The sequence below is a fragment of the Hydra vulgaris genome, chromosome 03, assembly GCF_038396675.1.
Source record: "Hydra vulgaris chromosome 03, alternate assembly HydraT2T_AEP".
NCBI lineage: Eukaryota > Metazoa > Cnidaria > Hydrozoa > Anthoathecata > Hydridae > Hydra > Hydra vulgaris.
In genome coordinates this window covers 52,519,881-52,545,529 of record NC_088922.1, presented here as the reverse complement: position 1 = coordinate 52,545,529, position 25,649 = coordinate 52,519,881, and the positions used below count along the sequence as shown (strand labels likewise).

Here is a 25,649-nt window from a genome sequence, read left to right as displayed (position 1 = left end):
AGTCACTCATATCTAGTTTTGAGAAGTCTGACTTATATCACTATGGCTGTGAACAAAAACAGCTGTTTAGTGATGAGCATAACAAAAAACAGTTTCAGCATCATTATCGATATCATTAGACCTATACCACTCTGCCATGTAATGGAATAAATAAAATGCTAATCATTGGTGGCAATAACTAAAAATATTGAAAAAAGTGACTTATACCACTAAGCATCTCATGGGCTCATATATATATATATATATATATATATATATATATATATATATTATATATATATATATATATATATATATATATATATATATATATACATACATACATACATACATATATACATTTTATATTTGGAAATAATTTTATTATATTTATAAATATATAAATAATAGTAGGCGTTTTACTATTATGTGTGTATAATAACGGAAAAGTTTATTAGCATATATATAAATATATATAAGATTTTGATATATACAAATATCTATAAATATATATCAGTTTTTGATTTTGAACTATAGCAATATATACGGTACGATCGTTATAAGACATACACAACGATAATATTTTAATAAAACTACACCATTAATTAAATAATTATTTAGAAAAGGAATAAGCGAAATCATGACTAATTTAACGGCTCACCAAGAAAAACAAATAAAAAAGGTGATAGATAGTGTAATATAAATTTTCGAAGATAAAATCAAAAAACTTAAAATCCGAGGTTACGGAATGTGTTAAATAAAACAAACAACTAAAAAGTAAAATAGCAAACATGGAAAAATCAAAAAAAGTTAATTCTGATACGAATAGACTTTTGTGGTCGAAAAGTGGTATCAGGGGCTACCAAAAAAACTAATGACCAAATGTCACTTTTTTTTGAAACCACAAAGGAACGTGAAGAGCAAGAGCGCAGAGAAAAAAACGTCATCATCTATGGATAAGAAGCTTCGCAAGGTTCTTTGGAAAAAGTAGAAAATGACAAATTAAAAGTAAACAATTTACTTAGTGTTATTTAATCCGATGGTACAAAAGTGAGATCTATTCACCGCCTTAAATCTAAAGGAAGCATCGATCCTTTGTTTATTGAGCTTAAAGGTTCTTATTGAGCTTGATGGTTCTTAAAGCAGCTATTAGATTAAGAAATCTCAAAGAATATGAAAATATATTTATAAGTCGCAATCTAAGAGCAAGTCATAGATTCATTTTCAAAATAAATTAAAAGAACGAAACGAACAAAATACGTCTAGAAGCGAAGAAGTAAAAATAAAGTTTCACCGCAGTATTATAAATGACAATTTCACTCAAATTTTCCGCAAATAGCCACTAACAACCACTAATTTAGTATATGCTTCTAAAGTATCCCAAAAACAATTTACAAATATTAATTCACTAAAATAAAATCTAAACATAATCAAGATTAGCTGTTCGACACAAACTGAACACTTCTTACTTTGACTCGGACAAACCCACTAACCAACGAAGCCACTATTTTCCTTAAAACATTTAAATTTTTTTATTCTAATCAATTCCCAGAGTTCTATTTAAATATCGGTAGTGTTACCGAAAACTTTGAAGAACTTACTTATTAATCTAAACTTTAACTTTAGCATAATTTGTTTAACGGAAAGCTGGATTTTAGATACAAAATTTTTATCAAAATTCTAACTTTATTTCGCCCACTTACAAAGCCGTTAGTTTTGAACGTAAATCTTTGGAAGCAGTGGCTGGTGTATGTGTCTATTGTACTTCAAGAATTCACTAATAAAATTAGATATTACCTTTAAAAATCACTTAAATAATTGTTTTGAAATTGCATGAAAAAATCAAGACAGCTCGTTTTGATTTGTTGGAGATAATAACGTGGACTGTTTAAAATATTGTAAAAATAATATTAAAAGTACAACAATTTGGAATGATGTCTATTATAAATAAACCACCAAGAATTACGCAAAACTGTTTTTCTGCAATCGACAATATTTTCACCAACAAACTTCGCCATTCCACTTTTAAACCTGCTATTATTAGAAGTGACGTAACTGACCATTTCCCAGTCTTTGCAACTTTCAAAAAACCAAAAGATATTTTAAAGAAGGATTCTTACTTAAAATAAGAATCATTACTACCCGAGGAAAAAAATATGTTTAAACTAGTTGTCTTTTGTAAATTGGAACTTTGTTTTTCTCGAGACATGTGTTAATAACAGTTACAACCTTTTTCTAGAGTTTCTAATTTGCATTTTCCAGTAAAATCAAGCTGTATTAAAACTCAAACACTTCTTAATCCTCGATTTTCTAAAAACCTCTTAAAGTCTTTGAAACAAAACCAAAAGCGATATATAGTTAAAAAAACAAAAAGCGATAGTTAAAGCTTTTATTTTTGTTATGTACTCTTAGTAGTTACTTGAGAAGAATTAAATGATTCTATAAAAAAAAAAATTAAACACAAATAAAGCAACAGGCTATGATTCTATTTCAGCTAGCATAATCAAAAAGATTGCTATAGGTTTATTAAAGAAGTTTTGTTAGATATTTTCAACAAAACGCTCAGTAATAAAAGGTGTTTTTCAAAATAAACTGAAAGTTGGAACGATTACACCCATTTTTAAACCAGGAGATGAAAGTTTGATTACAAATTATCGACCTATATTGGTGTTAATAGGCTATTTGTATTTTTGAATTAAAACAGTCTTCTCTATTCTAACCAATATGGGTTTCAATCAAATTAGTCTAAAAAAAACGACCTACGACCTACCTTGCGTAAGTTACGAAAGTTTTGTAAATCTGCACCCTGTTGACTAAACAATTTTAAATTAAAAAACTTACAGAAGTTAATAACGGTTCGTTAGAAAACGTTTTATTGCTGATATATGATTAAAAATATCCCGGAGTCCAGGAGTACCAAAGATATTTACAACGGGTGGTACTCCAGGACTCCAGGTAAAAATGGAGACCGCGACTAGGTCTATCAAGTCGGATATATACGATTCAATGATATATATTACGATATTCAATGATATATACCAATGATATCATGGAAGTGGTATAGATATACTACTTCTATACTACTTCCATGATGATATATATCATCGATACGCTTTAATATGTACAAAATATGGCTTTGGAATGAACCATAAAATAATAGTCATTTGCATTAATTTATAAGAATTTATAAAATTTTACCTATCTTTTTTTGAAAGAGGTAATTAGGAATGCCTCCAGAAATTATTTTAAAATTTTCTTAATAAGCTCTTTAAAAAATATTTAAAAATTAGTACACCTCTTTTAATAGTAATTTAAGAGATGTACAAAATATGGCTTTTATATATATAAAAGCCATATTTTGTACACCTCTAATTATATAAACATTTTAAGAATTTTTTGAGAAAATTTTTAAAGAATTTCTGGAGACATTCCTAATTTCGTCTAACCAAAAAATGATTAGCAAAATTGATATTCTCTCTTTTTTTGAAGTTTTTATAATTAATGTAAATGACTATTATTTTATGGTTCATTCAAAAGCTATATAGGCTTCATACAGCTAATTAAAAATTCATTTAAAATTCAATTCAGAAGTTGCGTGGCCACCGCAGCGGTTATCATAATATATCTACAAATAAATCTAAAACATATATATATATATATATATATATATATATATATATATATATATATATATATATATATATATATATATATATATATATATATATATATATATATATATATATATATATATATATATATATATATATATATATATATATATATATATATATATATATATATATATATATATATATATATATATATATATTATATATATATATATATATATATATATATATATATATATATATATATATATATATATATATATATATATATATATATATATATATATATATATATATATATATATATATATATATATATATATATATATATATATATATATATATATATATATATATATATATATATATATATATATATATATATATATATATATATATATATATATATATATATATATATATATATATATATATATATATATATATATATATATATATATATATATATATATATATATATATATATATATATATATATATATATATATATATATATATATATATATATATATATATATATATATATATATATATATATATATATATATATATATATATATATATATATATATATATATATATATATATATATATATATATATATATATATATATATATGTATATGTATATATATATATTTAAACAACTTTAAAAAGTATTCTACACAATAGAGTGTTCAATGTTCTTAAAAGAACAGAGCAATTATACATATATATATATATATATATATATATATATATATATATATATATATATATATATATATATATATATATATATATATATATATATATATATATATACTATATATATTATATATATATATACTATATATACTATATATACTATATATACTATATATATATATGTATATATATATATATATATATATATATATATATATATATATATAATTGCTCTGTTCTTTTAAGAACATGAAAAAAACATATTGTATAGAATACTTTTTAAAGTTGTTTAAATATATACATATATATATATATATATATATATATATATATATATATATATATATATATATATATATATATATATATATATATATATATATATATATATATATATATATATATATATATATATATTTATATATATATATATATATATATATATAGAGAGAGAGAGAGAGAGAGAGAGAGAGAGAGAGAGAGAGAGAGAGAGAGAGAGAGAGAGAGAGAGAGAGAGAGAGAGATCTGTGTGTGTAAAGTTCCATTCATTTGATTTAATTTAAAAAATATTGTTAAATTGAATAACTTTTTTAAACGTTGTAAATAAAAAATATTTTTATTTTAAATCATAATAAATAAATGTTTATAATGGTGTTGTTTTTGTTTTTTGCTCTTTTTCTTTTAATTTTATAGTTATAAAATATTATGCATTAGACATTAAAGATCATTAATTAGTTAATTTTTAACAAAACTGTTTAAAATTCTTGTTTGTTTTTCTAGATAGTATAGAAAATTGGAAGATTTTAACAATTTGATAATATGTTGTTTTTTAAATTTTAATCAAATTGGTTTCATTGATTTTATGAAATCTGACTACATTATGGATCACATAAATGGCACTAATGATAGAAATTTGAAAATTCCTGCTGATCATAATGAAAGCAAAAAACTTTCAGCTTTAAATTCCTTTAATAATCATGTCAACATTGAAAGTGATAAATCTTTATTAAAAGATTCTTTTTATTTGCCAAAAGAGATTTCACATTTTTCGAACGAGACTTCACAGTTAGACAATAAGTTTGGAATGTCAAATAGCACATACAGTGAAAAAAAAGATTTTAAAATAGATTTTGTTGATGATAAAAAAAGTTCAAGCAGTTCAAGTAGTATTTTAGACAAGTTTTATAATACATATGGGAGCTATTTGAACAACAATAGTAATAACAAAAGTGATCAAATTCCTCAAAACAACATTAAATTAAAAAGCCCTGACGATGGGCACAAAAACACTGGAGAATCTTTTAAAAACATAAACAATGATTTCTTGAAAAGTAGCATAAAAAATACATCTTTTAATGAAAGCTCACAATCTAATATACATGATATGAAATTTAAAAGCAATGAAGATAAATATCATAGTTTAAATGAAAATAAACACAAAAAATCAAATGAAAACTTAAGTGTTCTGGAAAAACATGACTCTATTATCAAAGATCATTTTTTAAATTCTGACCGGTTTAAGTACGGTGGTATCAAAACCCATGATTTAGATACAAACAAACACAAAAAATCAAATGAACACCTAAATGTTTTAGAAAATAATAGACTTTTAAATAAAAATGATATTCCAGTTGTTGAAAAACATGATTCTACAGTTAAAAAACAGTTGTCACAAGATTTAATTAACGAACAGTTTCAACACAAGAACAGCAAAAGCCATGGCTTTGATGAAAATAAACACAAAAAATCAAATGAGCACTTGAATGTTTTAGAAAATAATAGATTTTTAAATAAAAGTGATATTCCGAATGTTGAAAAACATGATTCTAAGATTAAAAAACAATTGTCACAAGACTCAATCAATGAACAGTTTAAACACAAGAGCAACAAAGGCCATGGTTTTGATGAAAATAAACACAAAAAATCAAATGAGCACCTGGATGTTCTGGAAAAAGATCGAATTATAAATAAAAATGAAGATGTAGAAAACCATTCTCTGGTTAAAAAACACTCCTCACAGATTTCAACTGATAATCAGTTTAAACACAATAAAAATCATGATTCTAGAGAAAAGGGAAAAAGCAATTTAAATCATAGTTTCAATGATAATTTAAAAACTAGGTCTTATGAAAAACTTGATCAAAATTATGAAGAACATAAACTAAATGATGATTCTACTTTTAATAATGAAGATCCTCAAGTTGATGCACTATTTGAATCATCACAAATCTCTGCTAGAGGTCTTAAAGCAAGAAAAGATTTTACTAAGAGCACACCTCTTAAGAATGATAATAGACGTGTAGAGAAAAAAAGTAACTCTTCAGACAAGATCATTGAGGATAGTTTTGGTAATAAAAGTAATGAGCAATATAAAAAAGAAACTGGATTATCAAGACAAGATAGCAAATTAACTCATAAGTCAATTTTGAAAGATGATGATTCCTTTAGTAAAAAAACTTCAACAAGTACTAAAAAAAAAACAGAAAAAGGATTTAATGAAGAAAATGAACAGAACAAAAGACATAAAGGTGAGAAAAAAAGTATTTTAAATAATGTTGAAAATCAAAATGATGATGTTTCTGTTTCACAGTACATAAAAACTGTAAAGAAATCTGATGATATACAAAAGGAAGAGCTTAACAAAAATTCAAAATCAAAAAATGCAGGTACCAAATTTTATATTTAAATAATTTTTTACTTAATACTTGGCTTAATACCCAGGTATCCACTGTGTTGCACTTGTGTGAATGAAACTGGAAAAAAAACTTAAATTTGAGCTTCCAGATTATCATTTATTAACTAAAAAGTTAGTAATATGTAACTTTTTTGTCAAAAAACATTTTTAAAGAGTTTTATAAGTATTATCCATGCAAATGTTTCTGCTCCTTTCATTATGATACAGTGTATTTGAGGTGGAATGTCACATATCAAAAGTATAATCAGTAATGGAATTATTAGCGTTAGTACAAATTAAAATACCAAAGAATGAATAAATTTCTGGTATGTTAACAGGCTTTTGGTATTGCTGCAAATTTAGATAGTCTGCATTGCAATTTGCTTAGGTAAACAAAGCTTACTCATTTTTGTGTCAGACAATATCTATAATATTTTCAAAGTTTTTATTATTAAGAGCGTTTCTGTGTTGTAATGAGGACTACTTCGCCGTCATAAAATATTGTGAGCTCCAACCTAATGTTGATTTGTTGGAGTTTCTTTCAGCACATTTTTATCATTTGCAATAGCACTGCTGATTACTGAACTGGCTCTGCAGTTTCTGCTTCATCTTCTTATTTATTCTACTGCTTCATTCTCACTACTACATTCTCAAACTTTTTTATTCTTCTTAGCAATTGTAGAAGTTTCCTCCAGTATATTCAGAAATTTCTGCTTCATTTTGGAAATCATTATCTGAAGCTGTAACATATAAAATAGAATGCAGTAGCTAATCTTCAAGATCACTATAAGAGAGTCCATTTAAATCAGAATCATCTTCATTGCTGAATATTGCATTCAAATAAGCAGCACTTTTCTGCTGCACTCATCTTGAAGAATAAATTGGTGTGTTATTTATTTATTAAATTTAATTATTATAAGTCATGACATTACTACATAAAAATACTTTTCAAATATTTACAATTATTGCATATACATATAAAATGTATTTACCAAATAAATTCAACTTTTTCCATTTACAATTTTTATTTTTTACTTCATATCACCAACATGTCTGAAATGCTTTTTTTATCTCAGATTTAGATGATTTTTGGTATAAAAGTTTAAATAAATGAAAAAATCACTCCAAATTTTAGCGTCCAACTCCTTGCAGTTTTAGTTTTACTCAGTCCCAATCTCTTTTTGACTGTTTTTTTCAGCACCATTGATTGATTGTATTTTTTAATGTAAAGAATTCAAATAATTATGGCTAAAGCACCACAAAAATCAAAGTTTCTATGTGAAATTTTAATTTCCAAATGTTGCAACCCTTTTCTTGAGTTTTCTGACACCCATTTTAAAAAATAAATTTTTTTTATGTAATCAATTCTATAATTAAAAAAAAAACTGCAAGGTTTTTTTTTTAAATCTGATTTGTTTGCATTAAAAGATTTATAAAAATATCAATACTCTACAATTTGCATAGCTTGTTATGATTTATTTAATTTACACAATGGTTAAGTAAGAAAAGGTATTTAACCACAAAACTGTTTTGAAACTATAAGTTTTATAAGTATAAGTAGCCATACATTTCTAAAATATTCACTGAAGCATATATCTTTGATATTTGAAGTTTTAATTATCATTTGTGTTTTTAGGAGGATGTAAGGAAATTAATCTTATATAAATGGCTATAAACTGGAATAAACTGGCTAGAGAATTATAAAAACATTGGTATTATTGTTATTCCTGAATGAAAGACATGTCCTTCATGTAAGATTAAAATAATATCATTTAAGGATGATGGGCCAGGAAAACTAACTTGCGGTGGGGCATATAAAGGTGATGATAATGAACTTAATAAAACAAGTTTTTAAATAAAATCCTTATTCTTCTTTGACCTCTATGAATATAAGTGCTCTTAAAATGCATGCTATGACTAGTCACTCAAGAGATGCTCTTGGTAAAAAGAAATTATTACAAATTCAACAAACTGTAAAAGTGGAAATTGCAAGTAATTTTTATATATAGATTCTGTTCAGCCAAGCTAAGAAGATTTCCCCAATAATTTATGTAAAGGAGTTAAATGCAAAGCGAATGGCAGGGGTTTACTTATAGAAAAAATCTAAGAAAAAATCCAATCAGCAAATTCAACTACTAATATTGATTCCAACTTCTTGGTCTAACAATATATAGAAAAAGAATTTAAAGTATCTAGTTACATGGTGCAGATATAACGCAAATTGCTGCTGAAAACAGGTATTTTATCTTTATCTGAAGAAAAAAAAAGAGGAAGGAAATACCTCAAGCGACTGTATTGAATTTTATTGTAATGATGACAATAGCAGATAAATATCTGGAAAAAAAGATCTCAAATGCAAAAGATTTTCACAAAAGATTTGTAAGCTAAGTTTGATAATAGTTATCCAGATGTAGAGACTTCTTTTTCTAACTTTTGCTCATATTGTTCAATACAGTTGAACAATATGAGCAAAAATTTGCAGTTGGATCATCAGTTTCATATACAGTATGCGTGTACACCTACCATCAACATTTTAAGTTAAGATATGTGCAGTTAAACTATCAAAGGATTATCATGAACTTGTCTGTCAAAAAGCTATCAAGAATTGCATGATACATCTATGCCCTTTGTGTCCTTAAAAAGTCAAGCTGCTTCTTTAATTAGATTAAAAAATGAGTTACTTAGTACTGATGTTATTGTGCTCTGTGATTTTTCTGAAAGTTATGAGTCTTTGTATTAGACGAAATTCAAAGTTTTTATTTGAAAAAAATTCAAGCAGCATTGCATCCAACAGTAATTTATTACAAAGTAAATAATGTACTCAAATGTGATTTAATACTTTTTTATCTCTAATGATTTAATGCATGATGTAGATATGGTATATAATGTAATAAAGTTAATAATTGAATATACTAAAACCAATATTTCTAAGGAAATAGAAGTTGTTCATTACTTTTCAAACGGGTGCCCTGGCCAATATAAAAACTTTAACACTTTATAATTTTGTCATCATGAATAAGATTTTGAAATTAAATGTGCATGGTTCTTTTTTGCATCAAGTCATGGTAAATCACTTTGTAATGATATTGGTAGGACTGTGAAATGACTAACTTCAATTGTTAGCATTCATAGAATAACAACTAACCTTATACTTTCTGGAATGTTTGATTTTTATTAAAATGAAAACTTAGGAATCAGTTTTTACTACATATGGGGGAGTCAAATACAGTTGTCTGTGTTTGACTCCCCCAAGTGTAATGAAGCAAAGATACAAAGTGTAAAAACTTTACCAGGCACTAACAGATATTGCAGTTTCACTCCTATAAGTAACACTAAAATTGGAGCTAAAGTTGTTTCTGAACAACTAGAGTATTTATTTGTTTTTAGTTTCCAAACTGATGAAATTATTAAGAAATGATTGTTTATGAAAATGAGCCTCAGAATGTTTGTATGTTTGATATATGATAACAATCCATGGATCAGACTAGTTGAGTAGATTAATGTTGAAAAAAAGACTTTTAAGTAAAGTGCATGCATCCATGTTACCCTTCAAGATTATATTATTGGCTATCAAGAAATAATTTATGTTGGGTTCCATCAACAAATTTATTGTTAATGAATAATATTCCAACAATTGTCACAGGAAGACAATACACAATCAGTGAGTTTGAACACCAAAGCATTGAAGACAGATGGGCAAAACTTAAACCTAAAAACTAAATTTTTTTAGAACTGTTTAAGAATGTTAATTTTTATTAAATTTTATTTTTAGTATTTTTAATTCTTTCTTAATGTTCATAAAAATATACTTCTTTTTGTATGGGGCGTCAGAAAACTCAAAAAAAAAAAGTTGCGCCATTTTGAAATTAATTTTTCATTTAGATTTGTAGTGTTTTAGCCATTATTTTTGAGTTCTTCACCCTAAAAAATTAGGTAGGTAAAAATTTTCATTGAACAAGTATAATTAAAGTTAAAACTAATAGTGTGACAGTCTATTTAAAAAATCAATGGCGCTGAAAAAAGTAGTCAAAAATGAGACTGGAATTGGACTCTAAATTTTGGAGTGAAGTTTTTTTTATTTATTTAAGCTTTTATAACAAAAATTATCAATATCTAAGATGGCATGGTGTCAAGCATAACTTGAATTGAACTGGAATGACCCAAAAGTATTCATTGTATAAAAGAAAGCTTGTTTTAATTTGCTCAACTTGTTTAAATACTTAACAACAATGTGTTTTTACTGCACTACTGTAATACTGAATAACAATGTATATTTAAAAGAAAAAATATTTTTAAACATACTTTCTTTTACTGAAATAATAAAAATTTAAATACTACAATAAGTGGGTACCCGGGTGCTAAACACCAAAGTAAAGTTTGGTATTAACATAAGAGTTAATTAATTTTTCTTTTCAAGTTTTTAAATATTATATACTTATTGTTCAAAATTCTACAGTCAATGATTCTATGAGCTCTTCAAAGACTTTACCATTGAAAGCTACACTTCAACTTAAAGATGCCACAAAAAATCCATTAGCTAAATCATCTGAAGACAATGCTGTTAAAAAACAGCGGCCTAAATCTGCAACTCTCACCAAAAAATCGACTTCATTCACCAATATCAGGTATTTATGTATGTATAATGTCTAGAAACCTAAGGACATACTAAAAGAAACTAAAGGCAAAGTGCTTTAAAAGTATAATCATTATTATACTTTCACTTTTCTTTATTATAGTTTAACTTTTTGTTATACATAGCAACTTCAAACCTCCTACTCCAACAAGTAGCGATCAAATAAATTCAGTTTTGCTGCGAGAACAAATTTATTATGACTGGCTGCAAAGAAAGCAATCATTTACAAAAGAGCTTCAACAAGAAAAATTAAAAAAAAATCAAGAGGAAGAAGAAGAGAAGCGTAATAAAGAAGAAGAAAAAAAACTATTGGTATTTTTGACAAAATGTCTTAAATTAACTAATTATCAAGTTGTTTATTACTCTTGATTCCTTATTACAGGGAGGGAGAGGGTGGTGACAAACAAACAAAGTATATTAAAAATCAGATTTACTGTTTAAAATTGGTTAAACATTTAAAATAGTTTTACGCTAAAGTTGATCAGATTTTGGTGCAATAGTTTTTAATGTTATAAAAAATTAAAATAAATAAATTTTATAGGCAAAGAAATCTTTTGAGGCATGGACAGAGACCAAGATGGAAAAACTAAAAAAAAATTCAATTAAAAAGAAAGAAAGCGAAGAGAAAAAGAAAGAGTTAGAAGAAGAAAAAGCTCAAAAAATTAAAGATTCAAAAAAAACTTTTGATAATTGGAAAGAAAATAAAGAAGATCAAATAAAAGTAAATTTTTTTAATTTTCAATCATTTTGTTTACTTTTTAATCAAGTTTTATTTAGATAAATAATGATTTTGGTGCAATACACAATGATGAAATACTGATGATACATGTTTATACACTATGATGCACAATGACAATGAAATTTATTATATAATATTTTGACTTAGCTAGATTTATTTATTATATGGTAGTGGTGTAGTGCTAGAGCGTTATATAAAGAGAACAATATAGAATATATTGTTAATTTAATCTTGTTATTTCAAAATTTAGAAAGAGAAATTAAAAAAGCAAAAAGAAGAAACAAAGAAAAAGAAAGAAGGGCTCAACCAAAGTTTAGAAAAAGCAGCTGATGCAAAAAAGGTTTTTGAGAACTGGTAAAAAAATATTATGATACTAAAATATTTTAGAAAAAAGTTTTATATACTATTAAGTAGATAAAAAAAGGTTTATACAAAACTTTAGGAAACAACAAAAAGATGAACTGTTAAAAAAAAAGATAATAGAGCAAAAGGAAGAAATAAGGAACAAAAGCAAAGCAGAACTTGATAAAATGGAAAAGAAACAACAATCTCAACAAGCATTTGAAAACTGGAAGGAAAAGAAATCATCTCGTCCTTCTTCACCTGCTCTGACCCAAAGGTATATATTATTTAAGTATTAAATTTCTGTTAAAGGTGTTTAAAGTTAGTTTTAATTTTTTGTAAATAGTTTGAATATTAGCTTTAATGATAATTATAAAACTGTCTAGAGCTTGGTGTCCAGTAGGGCGCAATCCAAAAGACTCAATTCCAGCCTCTGTTCAACCAGTTATTCTTAGGAATGTTCCTCCTTCTATTCGTATGCGAACACTTAGTGTATCTTGAATGTTCTTATTTGTGTATCTTGAATGTTCTTATTATAAAATCTACCTGATATTATATTGAACCAGTGAGGTTAATATATAATATATAGAAATTTTAGATAACACATAGAGTAATAACTACAAGAATGTCCTGTAAATCATATAAACTAGTATTTATTTATTACAGGTGTCCTGTAAAATGTATAAGTAAATGTATAAGTGTATTATATATAAGTTACTTATAAGTGTAAATGTATGTGTAATAAACTGATAAAAAAAAATCTAAATTATAAATTTAAACAAGTAAATAATACATAGCAAAAGTAAATTATATATATAGCGTAAAACATAACTTTATAAAATAAGATAAAACCTTATATCAAAGATAAAACTTAAGAGTAGTTTTAAAAAGAAGTTTTCTAAGAACTTTTCAGGAGGTTAGGATTTAAGAAAGTTTTTTAATATGTCAATTAAATTCAAAAAAAAAAAATTAGATTTTGCAGAAAAAAATTGTTTAAATATAAATTTCATAATTTTTCTTTTACCTTTTTACTTATTTTATATACAAATAACTTTAAAAAAATACTTTTTATATGGTTAACCTTTAATTCAAAAATTTAATATAGATCATAATGAATTTTAAGGTTATTATTTTAAGAGATATATTATTATTTTAAGACATATTATTACAAGTATGGATTTTATGGGACATTTTAAATATATTATAGATTAATATATAAAAACGTACTAAATAGAAAATAAACATAATATAATGATATGAAAATATCTATATGCATGGTGTGTATGCATGTCAAAAAAATAGATTTAAAAAATTTCGTTTATGTCATATATTTACTTTATTTATGTAAATTTTGTTGTTGATATTTAGTTTTAGTTTTGCATCTATAAGAGGTTCTTATTTTCCCATTTAATGTTGTTCATTTGTCGCAAGTAGAAGTTTTTGTGGTATTAGGAGATTTTACGTGAACCTTTTTTTAATACTTGTTTAATAGTATTTTTTAATTTCTTTTTCAAATGTAAATATTTTATAAAAGTTTATATATATATATATATATATATATATATATATATATATATATATATATATATATATATATAAATGTGTTTATATATATATATATATATATATAATTGTTTTATTATATTGTGTATTATTTAAATGTAAATATTTTGTTCCTCTTTTTAAGAAGGAATTTTTAACCCTGAAAAATATTGCCTTATTTCATCAAACGTATTCTTGTAAAATTCGGTAGTTGGTAAAGTGCGAATTGCGAACTGCGAACTTTTTTTGCGAACCATGGTCCTATTGGTTGTTAATGATGTATTTTTTATATTCCGTTTGCCGTTAATTTGTTTATTCTGTGATAGATTTTATTGACTTCTAACAGAAGCTACAAATCGCCTAAATAACATTCTAAGTTACTAATTTTTCTGTTTATCTATTTAAAAAAAAAAAATTTTTGAATTTTTGGTAAAACAATTTACAGAAAACAATAAAAAATTCACAAATGCCAAAGACTTTTAAATCATAATAAAATTGTTGAAACTGGATTATAGGATCAACCATGCATTCCTTGTTTTGGTGCAAGTCCAGATGGACTTGTGAATCAATTCTAGGAGAAAAAAAAAAAAAAATATATATATATATATATATATATATATACATACATACATAAATTAGTAAAAACACTATTCTAATTGACAACAAGTTGTTTCACAATCAGTAGATCCTTCTGATGGTGAAATAACTTGTTGAAGAAAATTAGATAAGTGTTTATACTAATTTATTATTGCTCTGTTTTTTAAGAATATTGAGTACTCTATTGTAGAATATGTATGTAGAATACAATAACATTTATTTAATAGTTTATATATATATGTATATTATCAGCCGTTACATAATGTCCACTATCCCATAGCTCTCTTTTCAAAAGTTCTTGTTACTTAACTATTTCAATATCAGTAATGGAACCAACAAGTAGTTCACTAACAAAATGTAATTGCACCAAAAAAAACAATTCCAACTAAATCCTTTAAAGATAAAATGGTGCTTTTAGTGGGAAAACAAACTACTCTGAACTGTAAGGCTTGAACTTCTTTGACAAACCAATTCAAAACAGTCAATAATAACTTTTATTTTAGGATAAGTCTATTTGAAACATTACGACATGCTAAGTTTTTGATGATTTAAATTATATCAAAATAGTATTGCACCAAGTTTAAGGTATATCAAATTTAACCATATAATAAGATTTTGACAAAGTAGATTTTGGTCTTAAACCAGGAAGTAAAATTTAAATAAAAAATGTCCAAGTCATGTTAATAACATGAATAGTTAGTTAATCGATTTCATATTTCATCTATAATCAGATATGTAAAATATGAAGGGTATGTACAATTTTTTGGGTAAATTTTCCTCAGAACGATGTTCAGGATAATAATACTTCATACTTTCACGTTCATTTCTAGAATTTAAATAAAATGCCAAAAATTTCTTAACTCATGCCAGCCAACGATTTAAAACATTTATCATCTTTTTTGTAACTAAAAATATTATTTTTTAATTGGTTATTGATTATTTTTAAACTTTTATATTCTTCAAGCAAGCTACATTAGTTTTCATAAACTACTACTAATCTTTTTTAAATGATTGTTTTTTTCGGATGGTAACAGCTTTTACAATTCGGATGGCAACAGTTTTCACAATTTTGCACTATTTGTGAAATCCAGTAATGATAAAGTTTTTTATCGCTTAAATTAGTCGTGAACTCTGGATATTTTGACCTTTTACATGGAGATTTTCAAGGTAATTTTTCTTGTATTGTCTTAAATAAATACAAGCTTTAAACTTCATTTCTTTTTTTTAGAGATTTTTACTGCAACTAATTTTTATCTCCTAAGGCCTAAAGTGAAACTCCCGCACTAGTGTGTTTCATTATTTCAATATTATCAGAACCTTCTTTACGTCCATATTAACATATTTTGCTACACCAAGCTTTGTGAACGTCGTGTTTTTTCTCTTGGTTCGGGAGAGAAAACAGACCAATATTAGTTTTTTTTATATTGTTATGATAAAATTTCCACACAATGATATACAGTAATACTTCCCTCTTCCACTTTTTTTCAATATTGGTCTGATAGTGCAAAAGTTAAAATAAGACATTTTATTTAGTACGAATATAGTTTCTTTACATTTTTGTCCTCTTTGGCCTCTTATTAAAGCTGAGAAATCAGTTGCGCAATCGAATTAGAGAAATGTCTATTGTTTATTTTACTATATATTTTATGGACTTCAAGCAGAAACATAAATTTTATTTAATTTAAAAAAAATAGAATCTAATTTAAATTAAATATATCAAGTTAAACTAGATTTAATTTAAGTTAATAAAATGACGAGCAAACGTTTTTTTAAATATCATAACTGTAGCGGTCATTAAAATATGTCGCGGTTCGCAATTTACCGACTACCGTAAAATTCTTGTTTTAAACTGCAAATATAATAAATAAAATTTTAATTTTTTAATGTTCATAATATTAAATCTTTTACAGAAAAAAAAAAAAGATGTGCTTAGAATGTCATGGAGTTGTTAATTCATGCATATTTACATTAGTAAGATAGTCAAATTGTGAAAAATTTATTTAATGCTGCATATGCATTAGAATCAGCGAGTGTAGAACTTGTTTTTATTAATTATCTAACCGAAATGGAGGTAAAAAATTTACTATCGCTACTCACAGTAAACTATTGTAGTAAATGCTACGTACGACGTTTTATACTACGTACAAAAAAAAATTGTAAAACAATGGCTTCGCAATAACAGCTTAAAAGAATGTGCTGTTACAAAAAAAACCATTACTAGGCAAACAAAAAAAGCAGTCGTAGCGCAGTGGTTAGCGCGCTTAATCAGAAGTTCTGAAATCCGTGGTTCAACGTGAAGAGTTCTGAAATCCGTGGTTCAACGTGAAGAGTTCTGAAATCCGTGGTTCAACGTAAAGAGTTCTGAAATCCGTGGTTCAACGCGAAGAGTTCTGAAATCCGTGGTTCAACGTCACCTCTGGGCAAGTTTTAAAGCATCAGTAAGAAGTCCTTACGGTCTTATCACTTATCTGTGATGACTTCTTGGGGGCACTTAAAATCGAATAAAAAAATAAAAAAAGATGACCTTGTGCAATTTGAGAGCATTATGGATAAAAACACCCGAAAAAACCATAACATTCTCCAAATACATGCATTTCCGAGCGGAAAAAGAGTTATGGGTAGAGAATTTGTTTTTCAACAGAATAACGATCCCAAACATACTTCTAAATTGTGCCGAAATTATATCGCGGCCTAAGAAAAACAAGAAGAACTAAAATATATGGAATGGCCTTCAAATTAAATCAAATTGAGTTGTTGTGCGAGAGTTAGATAGAAATGTGAGGAAAAAGCAACCAACCAGTCAAAACCACTTTCAGATATCCACACAAACATGCTGGAATCAAATATCAACTGAATCATTGCAGAAATTGACTGTAAGAATGAGCAGAGTATGTGCTGCTGTTATAAAAGCAAAAAAAGGATACTTTAAAGAGTCAAAAATTAAAAGAAAATGTTGAAAGATCTTTTATGTCATCTTATTGGTAAAAGATTATTTTATTGTAAACTGTATGAGTAATTGAAAAATTATCGGAAAAATTAGTTTTAAAATGAATAGAAAATATACTGCGTGATTTTCAAATATCTTATTTTATTTTAAGTATGATTAATTTATTGTAAATAATGTAAAAAAATACATACAATGAGAAAAATCTTTTTTTGTGCGTGCAAACTGTTAAACTTATCAAGTGAAACCAAATTTTTGACCGGTAGTTATAGACCGCCGATCCGTTACTGTTTATTGGATTGTCGGATTGTGCACCAAACTATCTATGCTGAACGGTTCAAATTACTTACGGATTGATTTGATCCAAAAGTAATGTATCGGAAAAAAATTCGTTAAAATTTTTTCGGATTATTTTTTCGGACTGCAATCCGATTCGATGCTTTCGGATCGGATTACAATTCGAAAATTTTTTTTCAAATTGGAATCAGAACCGAAATTATTTTTACGGATTAAATGGATTCAGAATAAAGAATGCTTTTGAAATAAGATTCATTTTTATTTATTTACAATATTCAAATATACAATGAAACGAAATGATTTTCATGTTAAGAAATAAAAAAAGTCAAAATCACACTGAAAATGAATCATTTTCTCTATCTTTGAGATTGAAAGATTGGTTCTTCTCGAGCTGTATATATTCCCTGCTGTTGAGAAAACTCTTTCAGATCTTGATGATGCAGCTGGTATACAGAGGTTTTTTTTAAATATACTGGTTTTGTTTCCAGAATTCCAGTACATTTGTATTTGCTGGAACTGGTTTTGAATTCAAATACCCTTCAATTTCAGCAGAAATGGCTTTCTTGGTGCTTGTTTCACCTCCAGGATTAATGTAACCTGCATCAAACACTTTCTTCTTCAGTGAAATCAAAGTTGTCATCATCTTCATTATCCAACATTAAAGGGGAAGGAGTGTTTAAGCGAGCAAAAATTTCTTTTTTGACAGTTTTTCCATAGCTTTCTTTACTGCAGTTTTGACTGCTTCAAATTTTTCCTCCTCATCCACAAAGCACATACCCTTGCTGTTAGGATCTAAAAAATGTGCAATAGAGAATTCAATACTCATCAGCTCACCTTGGAATCTTTTGTTTAGATCTTCATTGAAGTAGTGAGCAAGCTCTGATGAAACTTCGGTCAACTAACTACCTGTCCTCTCAAAAAGCTATTAACTAAAGTCATAGCTTTTTGAGAGGACAGGTTGAAGTGACCTACTAATTTTATTATTTTGTGGTTGAGAATTGACCACTTCGGACATCTTTTATTATCGACAGCACCACTGACAACTAGATTTAGACGGTGGTCAACACACCAAATTGCACTTTGAACACCAATTAATTTTCTAACACCTGCTTGGACATTAGCTGCACCGTCGACTGTTATCCAAGTCTTGACTCCAATATCAAGTTCAAGTTTGTTGAGAGATTCATTGAGCTTCTTGGCAATATTGTCGCCAGTATGTTGTTCGGGGAAGTAGGACATTTCTACCCAAAAGCGCTTTAATTGGAACATTGAATCTATATAGTTGAGTGTAAGGCTCATGAAAGACAAATTAGTGTGATCAGTGGTCCACATGTCGGATGTAAAGGCCACTCCATAAAGATTTGCCTTGTCTGTATTGAAAATGCTTTTTACTTGTTCCTTGATAAATTTAAAAAGAAGAAGAACGTATTTTGTAGATATATTCTTTGCTGTAATGGCTCTGAATAGACCGTTAGTTGCAGTTTTCATCATCCAGGTGAATGCGTCAGTTTCTAAAATAGAAAATGATCGATTATCCTCAATCACCCATTTAGTAATGTCAATAACAGTTCTTATTTGATTGATGTCAGTGACTTCCCATTCTGGTTTGGTAGCCTGTTTTCAACCTTTCCGTGTCTGTGTGTTGGGAGTGCCACAAGTTCCACTTGGTCCAGACTGTAGCGATGCTGGTGCATCTTTTTGTGTCTGTGGACATTTCCACTTTTTTCCTCTTTTTTGTGTTTGCTCAAAATCTGAGTTTTCAGCTCATTAAGTAAGCTCATTAAAAATGTCTAGTATTGTTAATTTTTGCTTTGTCTTTTCTTTCTAATTGTTTATATAAATTCAAGTGTACTCTTTTCAAACGATTCCTTTAAGGACTTGTGGTGCTTTCATTGATTAAGTATATTTTGCTACAGGCCTTACATTTTGCCTTGTTTTCCTCCACATTGTTGAAGAATTCTCAAATATTAGATAGCTTAGGCATCTGGGAAAAAAAAAAGTAAAAAAAAAAAGAAACGAATCGGATTAAGTTTGCCAGATTGAATCAGACGAATATTTCGGATTATTTATTGAATCTAAAATCCACAAAAACGGATTAGGGAGCGTGTTCAGAAAACTTTGTTTTTTTGCGTAAGTTTGGCGTAAGTTCAAAACTACGAAATTCGTATTCACTAAACTTGCGCAGATGCGTTTAACAAAACTTACGTAAGTTTTTTCGTAAGTTCAGCGCAAAAAAATCGGTATTCACCAAACTGAAATGGTATTCACCAAACTTTTTGAAAACTTGCTCTTCTCAATTTAAGCAAGAAAAGTTACGTTAGCTATGAGCTGCCTTAACTAAGGCATAACGTTAAAATCATTAAATATTAGAAATGGTGTAACATTATTATGATTCATATACACTCTAAAACAGTATGATTCTTTAAGAACCTTAGAGGGTTCTTGACGTTGGTGCTGAGGGAGCACCCGTAGAGGTTCTTCTAAGAACCCTTTGTACGGGTTCTTCAGAAGAACCTTACGATAAGGTTCTTTAAAGAACCCTAAACCGTTTTTCACAAAACCTAAGAGTTCTTAATAGTTCCGGTAAATCATCCGGATAGGTTCTTCGAAGAACCCTAAAGAGAACCTTTTTTTAAAAGAAAAACTATTTGCAAAGGTTCTTCAAAGAACTGTTTTTGAAGAACTATTTCAGATTCAAGACATCTGACTGAAAAAATATTCACTAGACAAACCTTTGAATGACTTTTTGAAAAAAAACCATAATTAATAATTATTATTGAATTTTCGAATAATTTTTTAGACTAACAATTTTATTAAAACTTTTTAGTTTTTCATACAAATTAATCCATGTTCTTCCAAAAAGTTTACATCACGTGATAAAAATGATTTAACGTTTTACCATTTACATGTTATGCGAAATGATGAATTAAACAACGACTAGATTAACAAAAAGCATATATCATAAGCAATAAAAAATTACAAAACTATTGGATAAAATAAATTTAAAAGTTGCTTTATTTTGAACGTTTCTGTTACCTCACTTTGTAGAAGCTAAACCTAAACAAACAATAGACGATAAAAGGTGAAAATGTACTCATCATCTAGTAAATCTCTCTCGTTTTATAAATTTTACAATTTATAAAATTATGTTAGGCAGTTGAAGTTAAGATTTCGATATAAAATAAGTTTAAAGTAAATCAATAACCTTGCACAGAGTATTCGCCATCTTGTGAATTGTTACAGGGATTTCTTTATTTGATACACCAAATATGATGTGTTCAAAAAATAATAATGTGTTTTTCAACTGAACAGGGTACTGTATATCGTAAATAAAATAAGAGGCAAATATACAAACCATCGCTAATGAGGTATCAACATCATTATGATGTTCAACTATTTCTTGGCCATCTAATATAATTCTACAAAATTTTGATGTCAACCTTTGAGCTCGAGGGATTGCAATAATTGGTGTATTCTGTTTTAAAGTGTCGTCCAATGTAACCAAGGTTTCAACAGATTCTTTGAATAACCGTGGAAATAAAAGAGTTGCTCCATTGAAAAACAGAATTAAATTATAAAACAACATTCAACAAAAAAAAGCATAAAAACTTTTACCAATAGTTAATTGAAAAACAGAAATCTCTTGTATTACACAATATTTATTACTCTTAGTGCTTTCATTAGTTTCACACTCAATTTCAGCAAAAATTTTAGAAACAAAATTGTGTTTACACTTTAGTTTAACCAAGTTTAAGATTTTATCTTCCATGCCCTTTATTCGTTGATGAAATTCTTTATCGAGATGTTTACCAAATCTCAGTTTTATTTAACTAAGAAGTTTAACATCATTATTATAAAGATTATTTTAAAGTTGGAACACACAAAAAATAAAATCCACAGAATATTTAAAAGCCTACCAATTGAGCAGAGCAGAGCCATGGGTATTTAGCTTTTAGATCAACTGTGCGAAGACGTCCATCGAAATCCTTTGCTCACATAAACCAACTACGTTGCTGACGATCAATCAGCATATTCATATCTGGACGAAGTTTACGGTATTCAATTATCATATCCTGATGATGTTTTGCTACAGTTGCATCATCCTCACCAATAGGCAGAGAATGTAGCTAAAGAAATTTATTTTTTTAATAATCATTTCATCTTTTTTTTTTATTTTATCTCAAAACAGTAAAGCTTAATTTTTACCAAGTCTCTATGTGTCCTACTACAAGCTTGATCATTCTCAAGACAATCTTCTGTGCGCTTGCGTCCTCTTCCTGGATTCCCAAATTTGCTTTTATGGATAGCAACAGTCTCAACATTAATTAAAGGGGCTCTTTCCTTCTTGAGCTTATTTTTTAGACTTACCAATAGTGTAGGCTGCCATTATAAGTAAATTTATTTCACATAAGCATTAAGATTTATATATACATATATTATATACATATATTATATACATATATCATATACATATATTATATACATATATTATATACAAATACATACATATACATTATATTTACATTTAAAAATATTTTACATATTCTTATTATATACTTCATTTTATTTATTATATTATTTATTAATTAACTTAGACACAGTACAAATTGTTGTGATGAACTACTACTCCTTTTGGGCTGTAAATCCTGGCTCGTGTTCGTGAACGGCTCGGTGATCGGCTCGACAAGAGCTCGTTCATGTTCGGCTCGTATGGTAAACGAGCCGGGCTTGAACAAAAAATTAGGCTCGTTTATTAAACAAGCCGAGCTTGAACATCATAGGCTCGTTCATATAGGCTCGATTAAAGCTCGAATATATATATATACATATATATATATATATATATATATATATATATATATATATATATATATATATATATATATATATATATATATATATATATATATATATACATGACAGCAAGACTTATATTTGTGAAAATGTAATTTGAACTATTAGAGTGCAGTGTTTAATAGGAATTATTATGTTTGTGAGAATTTACATTATGTTTGAACTTTGAAAATTAAGTTTGAACATTGAACTATTAGTTTTAACTTTTATTTTGAACTATTAGATTTGTGGGATCTTATTTCGATATGTTGTTTATTTGCATGTTTAATAGATTGTAGGATTGTTTATGTTGTTTGTTGACTTGGACTTGCATTATTTACAGACGAGCCTTTAAGGAACAATTTTTTTTTACTAAACGAGCTTTAAACTAACAGGTTACAATAATTATTTCGAGTTTTAAACCAGTCGAGCTCGAGCAACATGTAAAACGAGTCGAGCCCAAACAATACTAATCCTTAACGAGCCGAGCTCGAACAACGAATCTCATGTTCGAAACGAGCTCGAGCCGAGCCTGAACATACTAAATATGTAAACGAGCCAAGCCAAGCCCTGGCAAGCTTGGCTTGTTCGGCTCGATTTACAGGCCTATACTCCTTGAAGGGAACTCATTCAAATAAGGATACTTGCTACATAGGGCAGCAAGCACATCTGAATATTGGGTACTGGATGGATACCTTGAAATAAAAATTAAACAGTGACAACAAAATAAATGTAAGAAATTGTTATTGTTAAAAGTTGTATAAAACAAAAATAAAACAATATTGTCAGGTTGTTTTATGTTAAAACAAACTTTTATATTAACAAAACCTCACGATATTGTTTTATTGTTGCTTTTTACAACTTTTTACACTGATAACTTTTTTACATGTTGACATTTTTTATAGTCAGTATGAATGAGGTAATTGTTACAATCGTTAGTCATGATGAAAAAAAAAGCATTGACACAAAAGTTAATAATGAAAACAACATTAACGCACACACAAGCACAGAGATTTTGATATTACATTTCAATAAAAAATACATTTACAATGTAAACTTGCTGATGTCATCGTATAAACATTGAATCAACTGGTTTCTACAGCTGTTCCTCTTAAACTGCAGAAAGCAACAGTCTTTGACTTCAAAAGCTGCAATAACTGCTGGTGGCAAAATAGGTAGTTGATATCGAACTGGCCATGGTGTCATAGTTCTAAAACATCCTACTAAGATATTTCCAGCACCAGTGTAATTTGTTTCTCATGCACTACTGCCAAACTCTAGTAAACACAAAATTTTTCTGTTAGCACAAAGGTATTGTTAATTGTATTAAAAAGTGTAAACTGCTAAAACTAAATTTTTTAAGTAATATATTTTTATCTATTTGTTAGTTATTTTTTTATGATTTTTAGCTATTAATAGTAATTATTATTCACTACATCACAAATATTATTTTTTGATGCTTGTTTCATCAACAAATTTGAAATAAATGTTATGTGCTTTTTTTTGTGCAAGTACAACAGACTATATTAAAAACAAAAAATCTTTCTGCAAAAATTTATTTAAAACACATGTGTCTGAGAGTAATATAGGAGTGGCCATCTTGTATTGTATATGTGTCTAGTTGATAATCACAAACTTCTTTTGGCAAGCATATTGACAAAGTTTCATCTTCTATAACTCTGAACGCATGCAAGTAGTCATTATATTTGTCACAAATCAGCAACTTACTACAAAATACACAGTGTTGACGAAATTGAATAATGTGATAAATTTTAAAAATAAAGGAATTTCTTCTGCATGTAGTAAAGCTAAAATAACTGTATCATGCACATGAAATTGAATTCTGTTTATAGTAATGGCATTACACTTCCAAACTGTTTCCTTTTTATCAATAATATCATTAAAAAAAAAAAGACAATAATTTTTCCTGAAGATTTGTTGCTAAAATATCAAACGTAATTGAACATAGATTTGATGTTTCATACTTTTCATTGAAAAAATCAGAAGATGCCATCTCCCAACACTGTCTCAGCTGATGCCGCTTTGCAAGAGAATAACCTATATTTTTAAAACTTCTAATGGAAGAAGCTAACTTTTTGAAATATAAATGTTTAGCTTCAAAACGCAGGCATCATAAATATCTTAGTGGTTCATTTTCATTAATTAGACGAGCATAATTGAGCATGAAATGAAACTTGGGTGTTAAATTGTTGGGAAAAAGTTTAATAAAATTTTGCAGAAACTGTTCTATTAAAAATTGAAGATATGTCAAAACAGTTTTTGAAATTTTTGGAGCAAATACATAATCTGCAATATCTCGCAGCTGTAAATAAAGTAACCAATACACATTAGATATTGGTATACGATTGCCAATCATAAACGGTAATAACCGAAACAAACAAAACTTCTGTGTTGCAGAACCAACAAAGTTAATAGATGCACCAGAACGGATAACAGATGGTACTGATTTGTTTTTCCTGTCATTTTTGCCAATTTCAAAAATGTCAAGCATTTACCTGTTCTACTGTAATTATATTTTGTGCATTGAATTTTAACAACATTAAACTTACTAATTGTGGAACTGTTCCTTCTGACATATCATGCATGATGTCTGGTGGAAAAGACTGTAAAACATTAAAGTATGGTAAATCCAATAAAGGACATCGTTTTTCAACACCATACACATTAGAAGAAATGTGACCTGAACCAGAAATAGCAGATAAATGATAA

General features: G+C 27.0%; 1 protein-coding gene and 1 long non-coding RNA gene across 3 annotated transcripts; one reads left to right on the top strand and one right to left on the bottom strand.

Annotated features, from left to right (window-relative positions):
* The first annotated feature begins 5,096 nt into the window (after window positions 1-5,096).
* On the top strand, window positions 5,097-13,339 carry LOC105843611 (putative uncharacterized protein DDB_G0287457). Of its 2 annotated transcripts, none has more exons than XM_065793628.1 (7): window positions 5,097-6,846; window positions 11,449-11,617; window positions 11,751-11,937; window positions 12,167-12,346; window positions 12,615-12,718; window positions 12,807-12,983; window positions 13,093-13,339. In XM_065793628.1, exons 1-7 carry the CDS (start codon window positions 5,181-5,183, stop codon window positions 13,205-13,207), a joined length of 2,598 nt encoding a protein of 865 aa, XP_065649700.1. In that variant the 5' UTR covers window positions 5,097-5,180; the 3' UTR covers window positions 13,208-13,339. The 2 variants fall into 2 exon arrangements, with proteins under 2 accessions (XP_065649700.1, XP_065649699.1); XM_065793627.1 differs by having other exon boundaries at window positions 5,097-6,984.
* Window positions 13,340-21,120: 7,781 nt separating this feature from the next.
* Window positions 21,121-22,513, bottom strand: LOC136077771 (uncharacterized). Its single transcript, XR_010637265.1, has 3 exons — window positions 22,293-22,513; window positions 22,004-22,213; window positions 21,121-21,916 (listed from the first exon to the last, which is right to left on the bottom strand). It is a non-coding gene; the product is annotated as an uncharacterized LOC136077771 (long non-coding RNA).
* Between the last annotated feature and the right edge of the window lie 3,136 nt (window positions 22,514-25,649).

What these genes read in the sequence shown, in the direction of transcription:
- LOC105843611 (XM_065793627.1), top strand. Translation starts at nt 5,181, where the DNA reads ATGAAATCTGACTACATTATGGATCACATAAATGGCACTAATGATAGA. An exon ending in ACTTCATTCACCAATATCAG is followed by an intron (nt 11,618 to 11,750) that starts GTATTTATGTAT and finishes TGTTATACATAG; the next exon opens with CAACTTCAAACCTCCTACTC. An exon ending in ATAAAGAAGATCAAATAAAA is followed by an intron (nt 12,347 to 12,614) that starts GTAAATTTTTTT and finishes TTCAAAATTTAG; the next exon opens with AAAGAGAAATTAAAAAAGCA.